This window comes from Octopus bimaculoides, chromosome 11 (assembly GCF_046866305.1).
Source record: "Octopus bimaculoides isolate indiv1 chromosome 11, ASM4686630v1, whole genome shotgun sequence".
Taxonomy (NCBI): domain Eukaryota; kingdom Metazoa; phylum Mollusca; class Cephalopoda; order Octopoda; family Octopodidae; genus Octopus; species Octopus bimaculoides.
This window is the reverse complement of record NC_142938.1, coordinates 65,741,960-65,762,365: the sequence shown is the minus strand read 5'-3', so window position 1 is coordinate 65,762,365 and position 20,406 is coordinate 65,741,960. Positions and strand designations below refer to the sequence as shown.

The 20,406-nt window shown below is 37.4% G+C and overlaps 2 protein-coding genes across 2 annotated transcripts; both read right to left on the bottom strand.

Moving 5' to 3' along the window:
* Positions 1-1,456: 1,456 nt before the first annotated feature.
* On the bottom strand, positions 1,457-7,619 carry LOC149133382 (deoxynucleoside triphosphate triphosphohydrolase SAMHD1-like). The gene is made up of 2 exons (XM_089360226.1): positions 6,136-7,619; positions 1,457-3,343 (listed from the first exon to the last, which is right to left on the bottom strand). Exons 1-2 carry the CDS (start codon positions 6,670-6,672, stop codon positions 2,708-2,710), a joined length of 1,173 nt encoding a protein of 390 aa, XP_089216352.1. The 5' UTR covers positions 6,673-7,619; the 3' UTR covers positions 1,457-2,707.
* Positions 7,620-14,379: 6,760 nt separating this feature from the next.
* LOC106881249 (deoxynucleoside triphosphate triphosphohydrolase SAMHD1) lies at positions 14,380-20,406 on the bottom strand. Its single transcript, XM_089360225.1, has 2 exons — positions 19,059-20,406; positions 14,380-16,265 (listed from the first exon to the last, which is right to left on the bottom strand). Exons 1-2 carry the CDS (start codon positions 19,593-19,595, stop codon positions 15,630-15,632), a joined length of 1,173 nt encoding a protein of 390 aa, XP_089216351.1. The 5' UTR covers positions 19,596-20,406; the 3' UTR covers positions 14,380-15,629.

The following is a 20,406-nucleotide window of genomic DNA, read 5'->3' as shown; positions in this document are numbered from 1 at the left end:
CTTATTTCAGTCATTTGACTGCGGCCATGCTGGAGCACCGCCTTTAGTCGAGCAAATCGACCCCAGGACTCATTCTTTGTAAGTCTAGTACTTATTCTATCGGTGAGTTTTGTTGAACCGTTAAATTACGGGGACGTAAACACACAAGCATCGGTTGTCAAGTGATGCTTGTGTGACAAACATAGACACACAAACATACACACACACACACACACACACACACACACATACACACACACACATATGTAACGATAAATAATTTGTATGATGGAAGAGGTTGATTGCAACGGCATATAGTAAGATGTGAAAGATAAACAATGCATGAACAATCCAAAAGATGAACAATCTAAAAGCATGCGAAGTAAAGTTTGTTTGTGTTCTCTGCACTGTTTAGTAGTAATTACAAAGAGAGATAGAATGATGTTGTAAGAGAACAAAATTAGAGCTAATGAGAGTAAGAGAGTGTGAGACAAGTTGTCGTGTATAGTCGCTGACAGTAAACTTCATTTCTCCCTCTGACCAAGGTTCTAGTTGGTCAGCCAGACTTCATTCTCACTGAGTTGTCACCGAAGTGACTAACTGTCTTTTGTTTGCCGGTTGTTGTAGCAGCAGCAGCAGTTAAAATTGTAACAGTAGCAGCAGTATTAGTAATAGCATGCAAGTTTCACTTTTACTTTCATTATTAAACCGCTGCGCACAAAATACGTCGTCATATATATGTATATATGTGTGTATGTGTGAGTGAAAAAAAAATGTGAGTTCATGTACGCATGTGAATATGTATTTGTGCATGCCTCTGTGTGTGTGTGTGTGTGTGTGTGTGTGTGTGTGTGTGTGTGTGTGTGTGTGTGTGTGTGTGTGTGTGTGTGTGTGTGTGTGTGTGTGTGTGTGTGCACGCGTTTGCATGTGCGTCTCTGTGTACGCATGTGTGTTTGGCTGGGTGAGAGAGAGTTTATAGTTGTGTGTATGTGAGCTTATGAGTGTGCGCAGGAAAGTCTTAAGTTTCACGATGAAATGATATGTTTAAAAGTAAGTAAACACAATAAAATTTTAAGAAATCTTAGACATGTGATTAAAAGCAAATATTTCCTATAAAAAAGAAAACAACTGAATTTACGTAAATATTATTGTTGGTCAGAGGAAGAAATGAAGTTTACTGTCAGCAACTGTGCTACAACGTCCCACAACCCTACAACTCTCACTAGCTCTAATTCTGTTCTCTTACAACATCATTCTATCTCTCTCTGTAATTACTACTAAACAATGAAGAGAATACAAACATAAACTTTACTTCGCATGCTTTTGAATTTATCATGATCTGCCCGTCGAGGCAAGGTATTGTAACGTAAAGGTAAATAAATATTTCCTTAAAACTTCATGCATTGTTCATCTTCCACATCCTATAACTTGCCGTTATAACAACACATTTTTATCGTTACAACTGTTGACTCCGACATTTCATATTATTGTTTATTAATTAATATTACCTGTTATATGTACATTACAGTAAAATGAAATGTTGCAGTAGTCTTTCGGTGTGAAATTGTTCATGATTAAATAACACTGTAGTTAGATGAATTTCTGTTCAAGCATTTATACCTATTGTTAATGGTTGTTTATGATCAGATGAAAAATAACAGTTGATTTAGTTTATTAAATATGAATACAGTCATTATAAAACTGTCAGATAAATGTGAATATATGGCGAAGTAAAGAATTCGTACACCCGGTGTTTAGAGTTGGGTAAGGGTTAGGGTTTTTGTTACGCTGAAAACGGGTGGTGTACGTATTTTTATTTACCTCCGACTACAACAATATATACGATGAGCATACTGATTTTTAAAACTTGCTACTCCAACCAAATTTCAGGCCTTTAGTAGAAAGGATTATTATTATTATTATAAGTAGTAGTAATAGTAGGAGGAATAGCTGGTGTTGTAGTAGTTGTAACAGCAGCAGTAGTGGCAGTGGGTGTGGCTGGAGTAGTAGTAGTAGAATCGTGCTTCTTTCACTTTCAGTATTAAACTGCTGCACATAAAATCCGTCATTTTATATGTGTATATACGTAGGTGTACGTGTGCATGTTTCAACAAATGAGTCTACGTACATCTAAGCGTATATGTGGGTGTTTGCATGTATGTATGTGTGTGTGTGCGAGAGAGAGAGAGAGGGGGGGAAGGAGCAGTCTGTATTTGTGCGTTTGTCTATGTAAGTCTGTGTATGTGGGTGTGTTTATGATAATCAAATCTTCAACAAAAATTCTCTACTCATATATTTGTAAAGTTACACAATGAAACAATGTTTTAAAAGTAAGAAAATACACGTTAAAATTTAAAGAAATCGAGTGCATTTAGTGAAAGGAAAATATTTCTAGTGTAAACAACTGTTCGTTCAATATACCTGACAAAGGCGGCGAGCTGGCAGAAGCGTTAGCACGCCGGGCGAAATGCTTAGCGATATTACGTCTGTCTTTACATCCTGAGTTCAAATTCCGCCGAGATCGACTTTGCCTTTCATCCTTTCGGGGATCAATAAATTAAGTACCAGTTGCTTACTGGAATCCATATAGCCGACTTACGCCCTCCGTCAAATTACCGGCCTTGTTCCTATAGTAGAAAGGAATAATCCATCCTTTTTTTAAAATTATTTCTCATTAATTATTGCGCTTTTTTTTTAATGATTCATTTTTATTTTCTGACTTTCTTTTTTATGCATTTTCACTTTTCTTTTCAAAATGATATCTGATATTCAAACAAAATTTCTTTGGAAGTAAAAGCATCTCTTCTAGTCGAACTCTTTTAGTTGATGTATATTTCAATGATCCGCTCCCAAGCTTATTATAAAATGGTATTATCTCTAATGGATTTCCTTCTCCAGCTCCATAATTAATACTGGCGTCACAGAATATTTCTCCGTCTTGTTTTTTTCCATCCCTTTTGTACTTATAAGATCGATAGATTATATCCTTCAATTTATTCCGAGCCTCTTTGAGATCTTCATTATTCTTATCCTTTAATATCTCCTCAAAAATACTATCAGTAAAATAAGTAAATATTTCCATATCGTCAACCTTTTCGAAAATTTTCAGGTGTTTATCTGCGGATTTGAAGGCTTCGCCAAGTAGTTTGTTAAACAGAAGAACAGTTTTGTGTTGGTAAGCCGTTTTATGTAATCGATATCGTGAATAAAACATATCATAGAAATTATCAAGAGTTTTGTCTCTGTAGCATATTTCACCATCTATTACTTTGGACATTTTCATTATTCTTTCGTGATCAAAGGATTTTCCGATACCAAGAAAATGGGAATCTCTCGCCAGATAATCCCATTTATCAACGTCGATGTTATAGGAAGCATTGTTGACAATTTGGTAAAAAAAATTTGTCTTCTGAGACTTTCTTTGTTTACCAATAATAATATCTTTTATGAAATCAATTTCATTGCGATTAAGTTTCTCATGAATATCTGAGTTTTCATCAAGAAGATGCTCCAACATATCACACGATGCATTTTCATGTTTCCATTTATTATCTTCTCCTCGAGTTTCATTAATAATACCTTCAAAGACATGCGAAAAAGGTGCATGTCCTAAATCGTGGCACAAACCAGCAATTTCAACACATAGTATATCTCTATCAGTTATATCCAAAGTGGAATCTTGCTGCTTAAGATGGCGAATCATTTTCCCAGCTAGATGACATGTCCCCAGACAATGCTCGAATCTATTATGCGAAGCTGATGGGTAAACATAATAACACAAACCTAGTTGTTTGATGTTACGCAATCTCTGAAACTGTATCGTATTGATAATCTCTACACAGAGTGGTGGCAACTTCATAGATCCATGAATAGCGTCATGAAAAACCTGATCCGAATTTGTACTGTTTGGGTTGGCCATTATTATATTATTAGGAAAACATCTAACTTACTTTTTGCTTATCGTTTACGTGAGCAGCAGTAGTATTAGCAGAAGCAGTAGCTGCTGGCATTCAAGGAAGTGAAAGTCGTGTTGTCCAATGAAAGAACTGGGCATAGTTGTGAAACTGAAAACAAACTTGTACGGCACCACTAGTACTGCTCGTACTACTACTACTAGTAAAACTACTACTACTACTACTACTACTACTGCTGCTGCCTTACCTGTTTAGCATTTCGCCCGGCGTGCTAACGATCCTGCCAGCTCGCACCCTGTATAATACTAATAATACACACACACACACACACGAAGGGCGAGAAAGAAAGAGAAGATGGAAGAGAGAGAGAGAGAGACAGACAGATTGAGAGTGAAAGGGAGTGAAAGAGAGACAGGAGGATGAGTACTCCTCCTACTACTACTACTACTACTTCAAATTTTGTTATAAGCCAGCTGTTTTTACAGGTAAGGCAGCATGTGCGTTAGGTTGTCACTCTCGCTTGCATCATCTCTCTCTCTCTCACTCTCATTCGTTTTATCTCACTCACTCACTCCTCTCTCTCTCAATCTCTCTCCATTTTACACACACACAATCGCTCTCCCACCCATTCAGTCTACCTTATACATTCTCTCTTCCGAGCTCACTCATTCTCCTGTCTTTCTTTCACTCCCTTTCACTCTCAATCTGTCTGTCTCTCTCTCTCTCTCTCTCTCTCTCTCTCTCTCTTCCATCTTCTCTTTCTTTCTCGCATTTTGTGTGTGTGTGTGTGTGTGTGTGTGTGTGTGTGTGTATAATTAGTATTATACAGGGTGCGAGCTGGCAGGATCGTTAGCACGCCGGGCGAAATGCTAAACAGTATTTCGTCTGAGTTCAAATTCCGCCGAGGTCGACATTGCCTTTCATCCTTACCATCTGGTTCGGGGACTTTCCAGTTAGGCACTGCACCCACTTGTTCTTTCACATCACCCATGCATATGACAACATTCCTTTGTTTCTTTCCTCCTTGTAATTCTGTATTGATAGTCCCTATCCACAATGCATCCCTTTTATGTACCACATTGTGTCCCCATAATCCGCTCCAGAACTCCTTGGCTTGATTTGCATCAGGAGCAACATTTTCCCCCATTGTATCCTTCTAACGTTCGGAAGAATTGCTTCGAGTTATTTTTGAACAATCTGTTCTCCTCGAACTGCTTATTTCTTTTCACAAATCTTCTGATCTTCTGTCTTTTTGCCATGGTCCTCTGTTTTAACTGCTCTATTACTGCACCAAACCCGTTTTTCCGTATTTTATATTTCTCCTCTCATTTTTCTCGGTCGGTCTTTTTCCCATTTTCCCACTTTCCTCTTAACCATTGTTCAGTTTTTCCTAGATCTTGCCTTTCCCGCATTATGTCCCTTTCAATGTGTCGTTTCTACCGTAGTTCTTTTGCTCCACCATTTTTTGTTCTCTTAAGTTGTAATTTCTCCTCAACAAGTAGCACAATAGCTTGGAGAAGATTCCTAGTTTGTGCTATGTCCTCCGTCTGGATGTACGGTATGACAGTATTTATCTTTTGTGTTACTTTATTCATCATACTCCTATTAACCCTTCTCATATTCATGGACATTTTGGATCTTTTTTAAAACGGGGGCCACATTTTTCATTAACGAAACACTTTGAAACTTGGAACACTGGTAGAATATGTCATATAAAACATCTTTTTCTCTTAGTCTTCTTTAAAAAAAAAGAAATCCATAAGTTATTCCATGTTAAAGCTGTCGTATTTCTGTAATTTCAACCAATCACTGACGTCCATTCAGCCGATATACATTAAGTGCCGACTACATAAACAAACGATTCTGAAACAATTAACCCTAACCCTAACCCTAACCCTAGGGTTAGAGTTAGGGTTAGGGTTAAAGCAAATTTAAAATGAAAAAAGTAAATAAAACGAAGGTATGGAGATTAAATACGCTTTACACCGCTTAATCAGCCAAAGGAGTAAATGTAAACAACTGAATACTTGTCAGTGATTGGTTGAAATTATCGAAATAAGACAATTTTTTACATGAAATAAATTCGAATACAAAAATATTTTTCTGTTCTATAACACAAAATAGATAAGTATACGAAGTTTGAAGGTCTTTCGGTACCAAAAACACTTTCGTGATCAAATGACTTTCCAATACCAAGAAAATGGGAATCTCTCGCCAGATAATCCCATTTATCAACGTCGATGTTATAGGAAGCATTGTTGATAATTTGGTAAAGAAATTTTGGTTTCGCGGAATTTATTGATTTACCAATGATAAGTTCTTTTATGAAATCAATTTCATCAGGCTTAAGTTTTTCTTTAATAAATGGGTTCTCTTCAAGAAGATGATCCAACATTTCACACGATGCCTCTTCATGTTTCCATTTATTATCTGTTTTTCGATTTTCATTAATAAAACCTTCAAAGGCATGTGAAAAAGGCGCATGTCCTAAATCATGACACAAACCAGCAATTTCCACGCAAAGTATATCTCGTTCAGATACTTTCGGAGTGGCTCTTTGTTGGTTAAGATGGCGAATCATTTTCCCAGCTAGATGACATGTCCCCAGACAATGCTCGAATCTATTATGCGAAGCTGATGGGTAAACATAATAACACAAACCTAGTTGTTTGATGTTACGCAATCTCTGAAACTGTATCGTATTGATAATCTCTACACAGAGTGGTGGCAACTCCATACATCCATGAACAGCGTCATGAAAAACCTGATCCGAATCCATACGGCTTGAAATTTCAGATTTAGTCACTATTAAGTTATTAGGAAAACAGTTAATTTTTTTTTTTTCTTTTGTGGCTTTCGTTTATGTCACTGTTATTGCTGTTGTTGTTGTTGCTAGTGGTCTCGTTGTTGCTGCGTGTGTTGGTTTTGAAATGTGGAATAGAAATATAAATTATCCAATTATGTTTAGTAGGCTATTTCTAATATTTGATTTGAAAAGATCTCAGTTGTATTGGCATTCAGATATGTGATGTCAGAAATAATATCGGCGATCCGAAATTGGTTCTGTGTTTGCTGGTAACAAAACAAAATAAACAGTGCTGTTATATCGGAAGTCAGCTGACAACTACACCCAATCGTCACGGCTGTTGTCATATCCTACACACAACTTTCACTTTTGCTTAATAAGTATAAATAACTTCAACATCAACACCATCACCACCGCCGCAACAACAGCAGCACGAATAACAGCTGGGGCAGCAGTAGCATCGGCAGCAACAACAGCAGCAACAGCAGCAGCAGCAGCAGCGGTAGTAGTAGTAGTAGGAGGAGGAGCAGTAGAATCGAACAAGTTTCCTTTAGAAGGTACTGCGAAGATTGTCAGTTTTCTTGATAATCGTATACGTGTGTGTATGCACGTGTATAGGTGTGTCTGAATAAATGTGTGTAAATGTGTTCGTGTGAATGTCTGTGTATGTTTCTGATTTACATGCGTATGTGCGTTTGTGCGTGCGTGCGTGCGTGTGTGTGTGAGTCTGTGTATGTGTGTTAGAGAGAGAGAAATGAATGCTTGAAAATTAGTCAATGTTCATACAAATAGAATTTCCTATAGAAATATACACACCTATCTCGCAAATCTTAAAAAGAATTACAGCGTACGGTGACAGCAGCAGCGGAAACAGTGTGCGAATCGAGGTGAACGACTTCGCACTTCTTGGGAAATTAGTTCATAGAAATAAGAAACAGAAACAACTAACTCGCAAATTTACCATAATAGTGACGACGATAATGATGTCGACAATGTCCTACTTTGTTAGTTATTAGTATACCAAAGATCGATGCAAAAGGAAATTAGAAAATAATATTTTATTGGAAAAGGAAGATAAAATTATCTACTGTAGAATTTTCCATACAAGAGAAGCTATGGCTTAGAGAAGGTGTGCTTCGTATATAAGAATGGCGAGTAGCTAAACATCTTCAGAAAACTTTATATAAATCTTTTAGATCAGGTCACTTATGGGACGTATATGACCTTTACAAACTGGTCTAAATGTTTGTTTACTCACTACACTACTTTCGCGTGTGCCTACTACAATATCAGTACCTTTACAAACTAGTCTAAATGTTTGTTTACTCGCTACACTGCTCTTGTGTGCGCCTACTACAATATCAGTACCTTTACAAACTGGTCTAAATGTTTGTTTACTCGCTACACTGCTCTTGTGTGCCTACTACAACATCAGTATTAATCTAGCAGTCTTTAGTTAATGTTATGCATAACTGGCCCTCTACGAGATTTCGATGTTTACATCCTGTTTGTAGCACAACGAGAAATCTAAGAGCGATAAGTATAAGTCGCATATCGAATTGTCTCCCTGGATATAGTCAAGGGAGACTATTCATTTTGAAGTTTCTCTACTCAAATTCTTTTCTAATTTTCACACAAGGCCAGCACATTTGAGGTGAACGCCAAGTCGCATACATGAACCCAAAGTTCGACCTAGAATAAAATTGAAGCATTATGAAACGAATGAAATGCCTCTAACCATTTTGTTCGGCGCGTAAACGATTCTACCAGCTCGCCACCTTTCTCTGCTCTTAAACGAATGTATTTCAACGTGAGGATGGACGATTTATTGCAGAATTGCTAGAGTGGCGGAGATATTTGCCTGGCATTATTTCTCTCAGTTCTTTATGTTCTGAGTTCAAATCGCAGCGGAGTTGACTGTTACTTTCGTTCTTCTAAAGGCGATGAAACATATACTAACTAAATCCTTATGTTTTTCATTTTTTTTTTTTTAATCGTCCAGAAAATAATGGCGAATCTTCTGTCGTTGACAGCTAAAGCAATTTTCATATTTGCAATTTGTATACATAGGGCGTATGTTATTTCAAAGATTTTGACATCTTATCATTCCTTTCCTTCACTTTACACTTTATATTAATCATCCCTAGCAACAGCATGAACAAAAATGACTTACGTATGAAAATTCTTTATGATTTCAAATACGAGAAGAATATTTCTGAAACTGCATGAGGCGCCAACGAAGCATTTAGCCAAAGATCGGTTCTTGTTTGCACGGTACAGTGTTGGTTTCTGAAGTTTCAGCGAGGTGATGAGAGCACTAGCGTAGCTAGAGTGTGTGCCGCCCTGAGCGGCCCTTCAGTTTGTCGCTCTGGGACCCCCATGAAAAATAAAAATTGCCAACAGCAGATGAGTATTTCTCGTAGTCATTTAAACTTGGGTCAACGCGCGTCCGATCCAGAAATCGAGTGAGCTGTACTCAGTGAGCTGTACTCAGTGAGCAAGTGTTCCTATTTTCCCCACAGACTACGTGCATTTTTACATAGCCTTCTGAGTGTCACCATGCTTATTAGAGAAAAGAGAGGAAAACGAATGCTTCGTGGACTGCGTTCTTTTCCAGGATCGTATCCCTTGTAAGGCACTTGTAATTATGTCTTGTTTACAGTCTTTCTAAAACTATCAACACACTTTGGGAAACTGTAACACATTTCATTTGACGCTAGAATTAATAATCTGTCATGGTATTTTTCAAATTCATCCCCATCTGTTGTTATTTCGTGTTTAACAAAAGTGTCTATCGACAATTTCTTCTGAAATCATTCAGGGGATGTAATTCAACTTAACTAGTCGACACACGCATCAAGCTTTCGTTAAACGCGCTTTGAACCAGTACTGGAACTCTCTACACACACGTTTCTCTGCAAGTGGTGCTAGAAGCAATTGCTGAGAGCATTGCCAGAGGGGGAAAAACTACTGCCTGCGAACCTTTCAGGTGAGTCCATCAGGCAAACTCTTTCGCCACAGTAATCAAACAAAATTAAAGATAAAAATACGCTACAACAATAATAAGGACATTTATTTTATTATAAGTTTTAAAAAATTATTTTATAATAACCACAATAATAATAATTTTGCTTAGTAGTAGCATTATTAGTAGTAGATGTGGATCTTTGTGATTTGACGGGCAACACTTGTTTTCTTAACGAAACACTTTCAAACTTGGGACACTGGTAGAATGTGTCATATAAAACAACTTCTTCTCATAACCTTCTTAACAAAAAATTGTACATCGCAAGTTATTTCATGTTAAAGTTGTCGTATTTCTGTAATTTCAACCAATCACTGACGTCTATTCAGCTGAATACAGTTAGTGCTGTTCGGTGTCAAGTGTGTTATTCCCTGTTTAATTATATCATTATTCCCTGGTAAGGGTTTAGGGTTTTAGGGTTCGGGTTTTAGGGTTAGGATTGGGGTTAGGGTTGGGGTTAGGGTTATGGTTATGAATTATAGGGTTAGAGTTAAGGTTATGGCAAAAATAATCATAACCCTAACCGTAATCCTAAAACTAACCCGAACCCTAACCCTAAAACCCTAAAGCTAAAACCAGTACAAACGCACGAACGATGTCATAAATAAGAGTAACACGGGTAGTTGTTGTTGACAAACAACGGGACTAATTTTATTCAAGGGAAAAGATCCCATGACACCGTTACGGCATTAATTGTTTTCACCGCAATAGACGTCAGTGATTGGTTGAAATTACCGAAATACGATAACTTTTTACATGAAATAACTTCGAATACAAAAATTTTTATCTGTTCTATAATACAAAATATACAAGTATACGAAGTTTGAAAGTGTTTCGGTACCAAAAACACTACATAAAACATTAATGAAAAATGTTGCCCGTCAAATCACAAAGATCCGTAGATGTTGTTGCTGCTGTTGTCCTCGTCGCCGTTGTTGCTGCTGCTGCTTTTGTTATTGTTGTTGTTGTTGTTCTTCTTCTTCTTCTTCTTCTTCTTCTTCTTGTTATCATTATTATTATTATTATTATTATTATTATGATTATTATTATTGAGCGAGAGAACAGTGCATTCCATCAAAGTGAAACTGGCGTACAAATATATACGTCTGATAAGGGTACACCAGGCACATGCATCACAACCATGGTGATCTCATATCAAGATAAACAGCGCACGACCTTGCTGGTGAGGCTCAGAATTTTCTTCAGGTCGAGTAGCTCATTTCGCTCAAATGGTCCTTGAATAAGGGTTGTTTAAGGATATTAAATGAAACACATTCCAAAGGTGAATTATCCAAACTCCAAAGAATTCCTCTCAACACATGGCTATGATGCTCCCCCACTACTTCTGCTCGAGATCCGAGATGCACATATTGTCAGCCACCAAAGGGCATACTCAAATGGTTAAGGTCAAACAACTGACAAGCAAATCTGTGGTATTGAGCAGAATATTTGCTGTAGCCCGTCTTTTATACTAAAACAAAACAATGTACATGATAACACTTCCAATCAATTACGATCAGAAGCCATAAGAGCAAATGCCTGGTACTGCATCAGGGCATTTATTATTATTATTATTATTATTATTATTATTATTATTATTATTATTATTATTATTATTATTAGCTAGCTAACTAGCTAGCTGTCGAAATAGCCTTCAACCAATAAACTATCTATTGCAATCGCAACGCGCTCTTCGTATTGTCTATTTACCCTTGTGAAGTGTTAGGTTTATCCTTTCAAAATAATATAAAACAACAATAAGATTATTATTATTGAGTGAGAGTGCAGTGCATGCCATCAAAGTGAAACTGGAGTAAAATATACTAAGTTCATTATAGCCGTCATGACTACCCGTGTGATGAGGGTACACTAGGTACACAACTACATGTGCGCGACATGGTGATCTTATATCAATACAAACAGTGCATGACCTTGCAGGTGGGGCCCTGTTAGAATTTTCTTCAGGTCAAGTATCCCATCCCGCTCAAAAGGTCCCTGAACAATGTTTAAGGAAGATGAACAAAACACCCATGTTTCCAGTGGTGATTTATTCAAACCCCAAACAATTCCTCTCAAAACATGGCTATGATGCTCCCCCACTACTTCTGCTCATGATCAGAGATGCACATATCGTCAACCACTATGGGACATGCTCAACTGGTTAAGGTCAAACAACTGACAAGCAATATATTTTCCTGTCGTCCCAGATCAGAAGCCGTGAGAACCAGTGCCTGGTACTGCATCATCATCATCATTATTATTATTATTATTATTATTATTATTATTACTATTACCAGTTGGACCCGTGAATTTTCCACGGAGTACACAATCTCTACAACTTTAGTATTATATTTTAGATTTAAAAAGATATTTTCTACAACTACGAAATCAATCGCACTAAAAGCTTTATTTAAAGAACATGTGAAATGAGAGACAGAAAGGGGAATGCGTATGCGTGTGTGTGTGTGTGTGTCTGAAAGAGAGACAGACAGACAGACAGACAGACATAATGCAATGCAAGCACTTTCTTAGTAACGGAATGAACCAAGATGAATAGTAATAAGAATTTTACTAGCTGGACCCGTGGATATTCCACGGAGTACACATCTTCAACTATATTATTACATTTTAGGTTTAAAGAACTCGTTTCTACTGCTATGAAATAGGTCGCACTGAAAGTATTATTTAAAGACAAAACAACACGTGAAATGCAATACTTTCCGATACGCTGTTTTTGTTGTTGTTGTTGTTGTTGTTGGCACTCCGTCGCTTACGACGTCGAGGGTTCCAGTTGATCCGATCAACGGAACAGCCTGCACGTGAAATTAACGTGCAAGTGGCTGAGCACTCCACAGACACGTGTACCCTTAACGTAGTTCTCGGGGATATTCAGCGTGACACAGTGTGACAAGGCTGGCCCTTTGAATTACAGGCACAACAGAAACAGGAAGTAATAGTGAGAGAAAGTTGTGGTGAAAGAGTACAGCAGGGTTCGCCACCATCCCCTACCGGAGCCTCGTGGAACTTTAGGTGTTTTTGCTCAATAAACACTCACAACGCCCGGTCTGGGAATCGAAACCGCAATCCTATGACCGCGAGTCCGCTGCCCTAATCACTGAGCCATTGCGCCTCCACTTTCCGATACGTACATTGCAGTAAAATGAATTGTAATAATTTTGTTTTTGTTTGTTTGATTATTCTTTTACTTATTTCAGTCATTTGACTGCGGCCATGCTGGAGCACCGCCTTTAGTCGAGCAAATCGACCCCAGGACTCATTCTTTGTAAGTCTAGTACTTATTCTATCGGTGAGTTTTGTTGAACCGTTAAATTACGGGGACGTAAACACACAAGCATCGGTTGTCAAGTGATGCTTGTGTGACAAACATAGACACACAAACATACACACACACACACACACACACACACACACATACACACACACACATATGTAACGATAAATAATTTGTATGATGGAAGAGGTTGATTGCAACGGCATATAGTAAGATGTGAAAGATAAACAATGCATGAACAATCCAAAAGATGAACAATCTAAAAGCATGCGAAGTAAAGTTTGTTTGTGTTCTCTGCACTGTTTAGTAGTAATTACAAAGAGAGATAGAATGATGTTGTAAGAGAACAAAATTAGAGCTAATGAGAGTAAGAGAGTGTGAGACAAGTTGTCGTGTATAGTCGCTGACAGTAAACTTCATTTCTCCCTCTGACCAAGGTTCTAGTTGGTCAGCCAGACTTCATTCTCACTGAGTTGTCACCGAAGTGACTAACTGTCTTTTGTTTGCCGGTTGTTGTAGCAGCAGCAGCAGTTAAAATTGTAACAGTAGCAGCAGTATTAGTAATAGCATGCAAGTTTCACTTTTACTTTCATTATTAAACCGCTGCGCACAAAATACGTCGTCATATATATGTATATATGTGTGTATGTGTGAGTGAAAAAAAAATGTGAGTTCATGTACGCATGTGAATATGTATTTGTGCATGCCTCTGTGTGTGTGTGTGTGTGTGTGTGTGTGTGTGTGTGTGTGTGTGTGTGTGTGTGTGTGTGTGTGTGTGTGTGTGTGTGTGTGTGTGTGTGCACGCGTTTGCATGTGCGTCTCTGTGTACGCATGTGTGTTTGGCTGGGTGAGAGAGAGTTTATAGTTGTGTGTATGTGAGCTTATGAGTGTGCGCAGGAAAGTCTTAAGTTTCACGATGAAATGATATGTTTAAAAGTAAGTAAACACAATAAAATTTTAAGAAATCTTAGACATGTGATTAAAAGCAAATATTTCCTATAAAAAAGAAAACAACTGAATTTACGTAAATATTATTGTTGGTCAGAGGAAGAAATGAAGTTTACTGTCAGCAACTGTGCTACAACGTCCCACAACCCTACAACTCTCACTAGCTCTAATTCTGTTCTCTTACAACATCATTCTATCTCTCTCTGTAATTACTACTAAACAATGAAGAGAATACAAACATAAACTTTACTTCGCATGCTTTTGAATTTATCATGATCTGCCCGTCGAGGCAAGGTATTGTAACGTAAAGGTAAATAAATATTTCCTTAAAACTTCATGCATTGTTCATCTTCCACATCCTATAACTTGCCGTTATAACAACACATTTTTATCGTTACAACTGTTGACTCCGACATTTCATATTATTGTTTATTAATTAATATTACCTGTTATATGTACATTACAGTAAAATGAAATGTTGCAGTAGTCTTTCGGTGTGAAATTGTTCATGATTAAATAACACTGTAGTTAGATGAATTTCTGTTCAAGCATTTATACCTATCGTTAATGGTTGTTTATGATCAGATGAAAAATAACAGTTGATTTAGTTTATTAAATATGAATACAGTCATTATAAAACTGTCAGATAAATGTGAATATATGGCGAAGTAAAGAATTCGTACACCCGGTGTTTAGAGTTGGGTAAGGGTTAGGGTTTTTGTTACGCTGAAAACGGGTGGTGTACGTATTTTTATTTACCTCCGACTACAACAATATATACGATGAGCATACTGATTTTTAAAACTTGCTACTCCAACCAAATTTCAGGCCTTTAGTAGAAAGGATTATTATTATTATTATAAGTAGTAGTAATAGTAGGAGGAATAGCTGGTGTTGTAGTAGTTGTAACAGCAGCAGTAGTGGCAGTGGGTGTGGCTGGAGTAGTAGTAGTAGAATCGTGCTTCTTTCACTTTCAGTATTAAACTGCTGCACATAAAATCCGTCATTTTATATGTGTATATACGTAGGTGTACGTGTGCATGTTTCAACAAATGAGTCTACGTACATCTAAGCGTATATGTGGGTGTTTGCATGTATGTATGTGTGTGTGTGCGAGAGAGAGAGAGGGGGGGGAAGGAGCAGTCTGTATTTGTGCGTTTGTCTATGTAAGTCTGTGTATGTGGGTGTGTTTATGATAATCAAATCTTCAACAAAAATTCTCTACTCATATATTTGTAAAGTTACACAATGAAACAATGTTTTAAAAGTAAGAAAATACACGTTAAAATTTAAAGAAATCGAGTGCATTTAGTGAAAGGAAAATATTTCTAGTGTAAACAACTGTTCGTTCAATATACCTGACAAAGGCGGCGAGCTGGCAGAAGCGTTAGCACGCCGGGCGAAATGCTTAGCGATATTACGTCTGTCTTTACATCCTGAGTTCAAATTCCGCCGAGATCGACTTTGCCTTTCATCCTTTCGGGGATCAATAAATTAAGTACCAGTTGCTTACTGGAATCCATATAGCCGACTTACGCCCTCCGTCAAATTACCGGCCTTGTTCCTATAGTAGAAAGGAATAATCCATCCTTTTTTTAAAATTATTTCTCATTAATTATTGCGCTTTTTTTTTAATGATTCATTTTTATTTTCTGACTTTCTTTTTTATGCATTTTCACTTTTCTTTTCAAAATGATATCTGATATTCAAACAAAATTTCTTTGGAAGTAAAAGCATCTCTTCTAGTCGAACTCTTTTAGTTGATGTATATTTCAATGATCCGCTCTCAAGCTTATTATAAAATGGTATTATCTCTAATGGATTTCCTTCTCCAGCTCCATAATTAATACTGGCGTCACAGAATATTTCTCCGTCTTGTTTTTTTCCATCCCTTTTGTACTTATAAGATCGATAGATTATATCCTTCAATTTATTCCGAGCCTCTTTGAGATCTTCATTATTCTTATCCTTTAATATCTCCTCAAAAATACTATCAGTAAAATAAGTAAATATTTCCATATCGTCAACCTTTTCGAAAATTTTCAGGTGTTTATCTGCGGATTTGAAGGCTTCGCCAAGTAGTTTGTTAAACAGAAGAACAGTTTTGTGTTGGTAAGCCGTTTTATGTAATCGATATCGTGAATAAAACATATCATAGAAATTATCAAGAGTTTTGTCTCTGTAGCATATTTCACCATCTATTACTTTGGACATTTTCATTATTCTTTCGTGATCAAAGGATTTTCCGATACCAAGAAAATGGGAATCTCTCGCCAGATAATCCCATTTATCAACGTCGATGTTATAGGAAGCATTGTTGACAATTTGGTAAAAAAAATTTGTCTTCTGAGACTTTCTTTGTTTACCAATAATAATATCCTTTATGAAATCAATTTCATTGCGATTAAGTTTCTCATGAATATCTGAGTTTTCATCAAGAAGATGCTCCAACATATCACACGATGCATTTTCATGTTTCCATTTATTATCTTCTCCTCGAGTTTCATTAATAATACCTTCAAAGACATGCGAAAAAGGTGCATGTCCTAAATCGTGGCACAAACCAGCAATTTCAACACATAGTATATCTCTATCAGTTATATCCAAAGTGGAATCTTGCTGCTTAAGATGGCGAATCATTTTCCCAGCTAGATGACATGTCCCCAGACAATGCTCGAATCTATTATGCGAAGCTGATGGGTAAACATAATAACACAAACCTAGTTGTTTGATGTTACGCAATCTCTGAAACTGTATCGTATTGATAATCTCTACACAGAGTGGTGGCAACTTCATAGATCCATGAATAGCGTCATGAAAAACCTGATCCGAATTTGTACTGTTTGGGTTGGCCATTATTATATTATTAGGAAAACATCTAACTTACTTTTTGCTTATCGTTTACGTGAGCAGCAGTAGTATTAGCAGAAGCAGTAGCTGCTGGCATTCAAGGAAGTGAAAGTCGTGTTGTCCAATGAAAGAACTGGGCATAGTTGTGAAACTGAAAACAAACTTGTACGGCACCACTAGTACTGCTCGTACTACTACTACTAGTAAAACTACTACTACTACTACTACTACTACTACTGCTGCTGCCTTACCTGTTTAGCATTTCGCCCGGCGTGCTAACGATCCTGCCAGCTCGCACCCTGTATAATACTAATAATACACACACACACACACACGAAGGGCGAGAAAGAAAGAGAAGATGGAAGAGAGAGAGAGAGAGACAGACAGATTGAGAGTGAAAGGGAGTGAAAGAGAGACAGGAGGATGAGTACTCCTCCTACTACTACTACTACTACTTCAAATTTTGTTATAAGCCAGCTGTTTTTACAGGTAAGGCAGCATGTGCGTTAGGTTGTCACTCTCGCTTGCATCATCTCTCTCTCTCTCACTCTCATTCGTTTTATCTCACTCACTCACTCCTCTCTCTCTCAATCTCTCTCCATTTTACACACACACAATCGCTCTCCCACCCATTCAGTCTACCTTATACATTCTCTCTTCCGAGCTCACTCATTCTCCTGTCTTTCTTTCACTCCCTTTCACTCTCAATCTGTCTGTCTCTCTCTCTCTCTCTCTCTCTCTCTCTCTCTTCCATCTTCTCTTTCTTTCTCGCATTTTGTGTGTGTGTGTGTGTGTGTGTGTGTGTGTGTGTGTATTATTAGTATTATACAGGGTGCGAGCTGGCAGGATCGTTAGCACGCCGGGCGAAATGCTAAACAGTATTTCGTCTGAGTTCAAATTCCGCCGAGGTCGACATTGCCTTTCATCCTTACCATCTGGTTCGGGGACTTTCCAGTTAGGCACTGCACCCACTTGTTCTTTCACATCACCCATGCATATGACAACATTCCTTTGTTTCTTTCCTCCTTGTAATTCTGTATTGATAGTCCCTATCCACAATGCATCCCTTTTATGTACCACATTGTGTCCCCATAATCCGCTCCAGAACTCCTTGGCTTGATTTGCATCAGGAGCAACATTTTCCCCCATTGTATCCTTCTAACGTTCGGAAGAATTGCTTCGAGTTATTTTTGAACAATCTGTTCTCCTCGAACTGCTTATTTCTTTTCACAAATCTTCTGATCTTCTGTCTTTTTGCCATGGTCCTCTGTTTTAACTGCTCTATTACTGCACCAAACCCGTTTTTCCGTATTTTATATTTCTCCTCTCATTTTTCTCGGTCGGTCTTTTTCCCATTTTCCCACTTTCCTCTTAACCATTGTTCAGTTTTTCCTAGATCTTGCCTTTCCCGCATTATGTCCCTTTCAATGTGTCGTTTCTACCGTAGTTCTTTTGCTCCACCATTTTTTGTTCTCTTAAGTTGTAATTTCTCCTCAACAAGTAGCACAATAGCTTGGAGAAGATTCCTAGTTTGTGCTATGTCCTCCGTCTGGATGTACGGTATGACAGTATTTATCTTTTGTGTTACTTTATTCATCATACTCCTATTAACCCTTCTCATATTCATGGACATTTTGGATCTTTTTTAAAACGGGGGCCACATTTTTCATTAACGAAACACTTTGAAACTTGGAACACTGGTAGAATATGTCATATAAAACATCTTTTTCTCTTAGTCTTCTTTAAAAAAAAAGAAATCCATAAGTTATTCCATGTTAAAGCTGTCGTATTTCTGTAATTTCAACCAATCACTGACGTCCATTCAGCCGATATACATTAAGTGCCGACTACATAAACAAACGATTCTGAAACAATTAACCCTAACCCTAACCCTAACCCTAGGGTTAGAGTTAGGGTTAGGGTTAAAGCAAATTTAAAATGAAAAAAGCAAATAAAACGAAGGTATGGAGATTAAATACGCTTTACACCGCTTAATCAGCCAAAGGAGTAAATGAAAACAACTGAATACTTGTCAGTGATTGGTTGAAATTATCGAAATAAGACAATTTTTTACATGAAATAAATTCGAATACAAAAATATTTTTCTGTTCTATAACACAAAATAGATAAGTATACGAAGTTTGAAGGTCTTTCGGTACCAAAAACACTTTCGTGATCAAATGACTTTCCAATACCAAGAAAATGGGAATCTCTCGCCAGATAATCCCATTTATCAACGTCGATGTTATAGGAAGCATTGTTGATAATTTGGTAAAGAAATTTTGGTTTCGCGGAATTTATTGATTTACCAATGATAAGTTCTTTTATGAAATCAATTTCATCAGGCTTAAGTTTTTCTTTAATAAATGGGTTCTCTTCAAGAAGATGATCCAACATTTCACACGATGCCTCTTCATGTTTCCATTTATTATCTGTTTTTCGATTTTCATTAATAAAACCTTCAAAGGCATGTGAAAAAGGCGCATGTCCTAAATCATGACACAAACCAGCAATTTCCACGCAAAGTATATCTCGTTCAGATACTTTCGGAGTGGCTCTTTGTTGGTTAAGATGGCGAATCATTTTCCCAGCTAGATGACATGTCCCCAGACAATGCTCGAATCTATTATGCGAAGCTGATGGGTAAACATAATAACACAAACCTAGTTGTTTGATGTTACGCAATCTCTGAAACTGTATCGTATTGATAATCTCTACACAGAGTGGTGGCAACTCCATACATCCATGAACAGCGTCATGAAAAACCTGATCCGAATCCATACGGCTTGAAATTTCAGATTTAGTCACTATTAAGTTATTAGGAAAACAGTTAATTTTTTTTTTTTCTTTTGTGGCTTTCGTTTATGTCACTGTTATTGCTGTTGTTGTTGTTGCTAGTGGTCTCGTTGTTGCTGCGTGTGTTGGTTTTGAAATGTGGAATAGAAATATAAATTATCCAATTATGTTTAGTAGGCTATTTCTAATATTTGATTTGAAAAGATCTCAGTTGTATTGGCATTCAGATATGTGATGTCAGAAATAATATCGGCGATCCGAAATTGGTTCTGTGTTTGCTGGTAACAAAACAAAATAAACAGTGCTGTTATATCGGAAGTCAGCTGACAACTACACCCAATCGTCACGGCTGTTGTCATATCCTACACACAACTTTCACTTTTGCTTAATAAGTATAAATAACTTCAACATCAACACCATCACCACCGCCGCAACAACAGCAGCACGAATAACAGCTGGGGCAGCAGTAGCATCGGCAGCAACAACAGCAGCAACAGCAGCAGCAGCAGCAGCGGTAGTAGTAGTAGTAGGAGGAGGAGCAGTAGAATCGAACAAGTTTCCTTTAGAAGGTACTGCGAAGATTGTCAGTTTTCTTGATAATCGTATACGTGTGTGTATGCACGTGTATAGGTGTGTCTGAATAAATGTGTGTAAATGTGTTCGTGTGAATGTCTGTGTATGTTTCTGATTTACATGCGTATGTGCGTTTGTGCGTGCGTGCGTGCGTGTGTGTGTGAGTCTGTGTATGTGTGTTAGAGAGAGAGAAATGAATGCTTGAAAATTAGTCAAACAACTA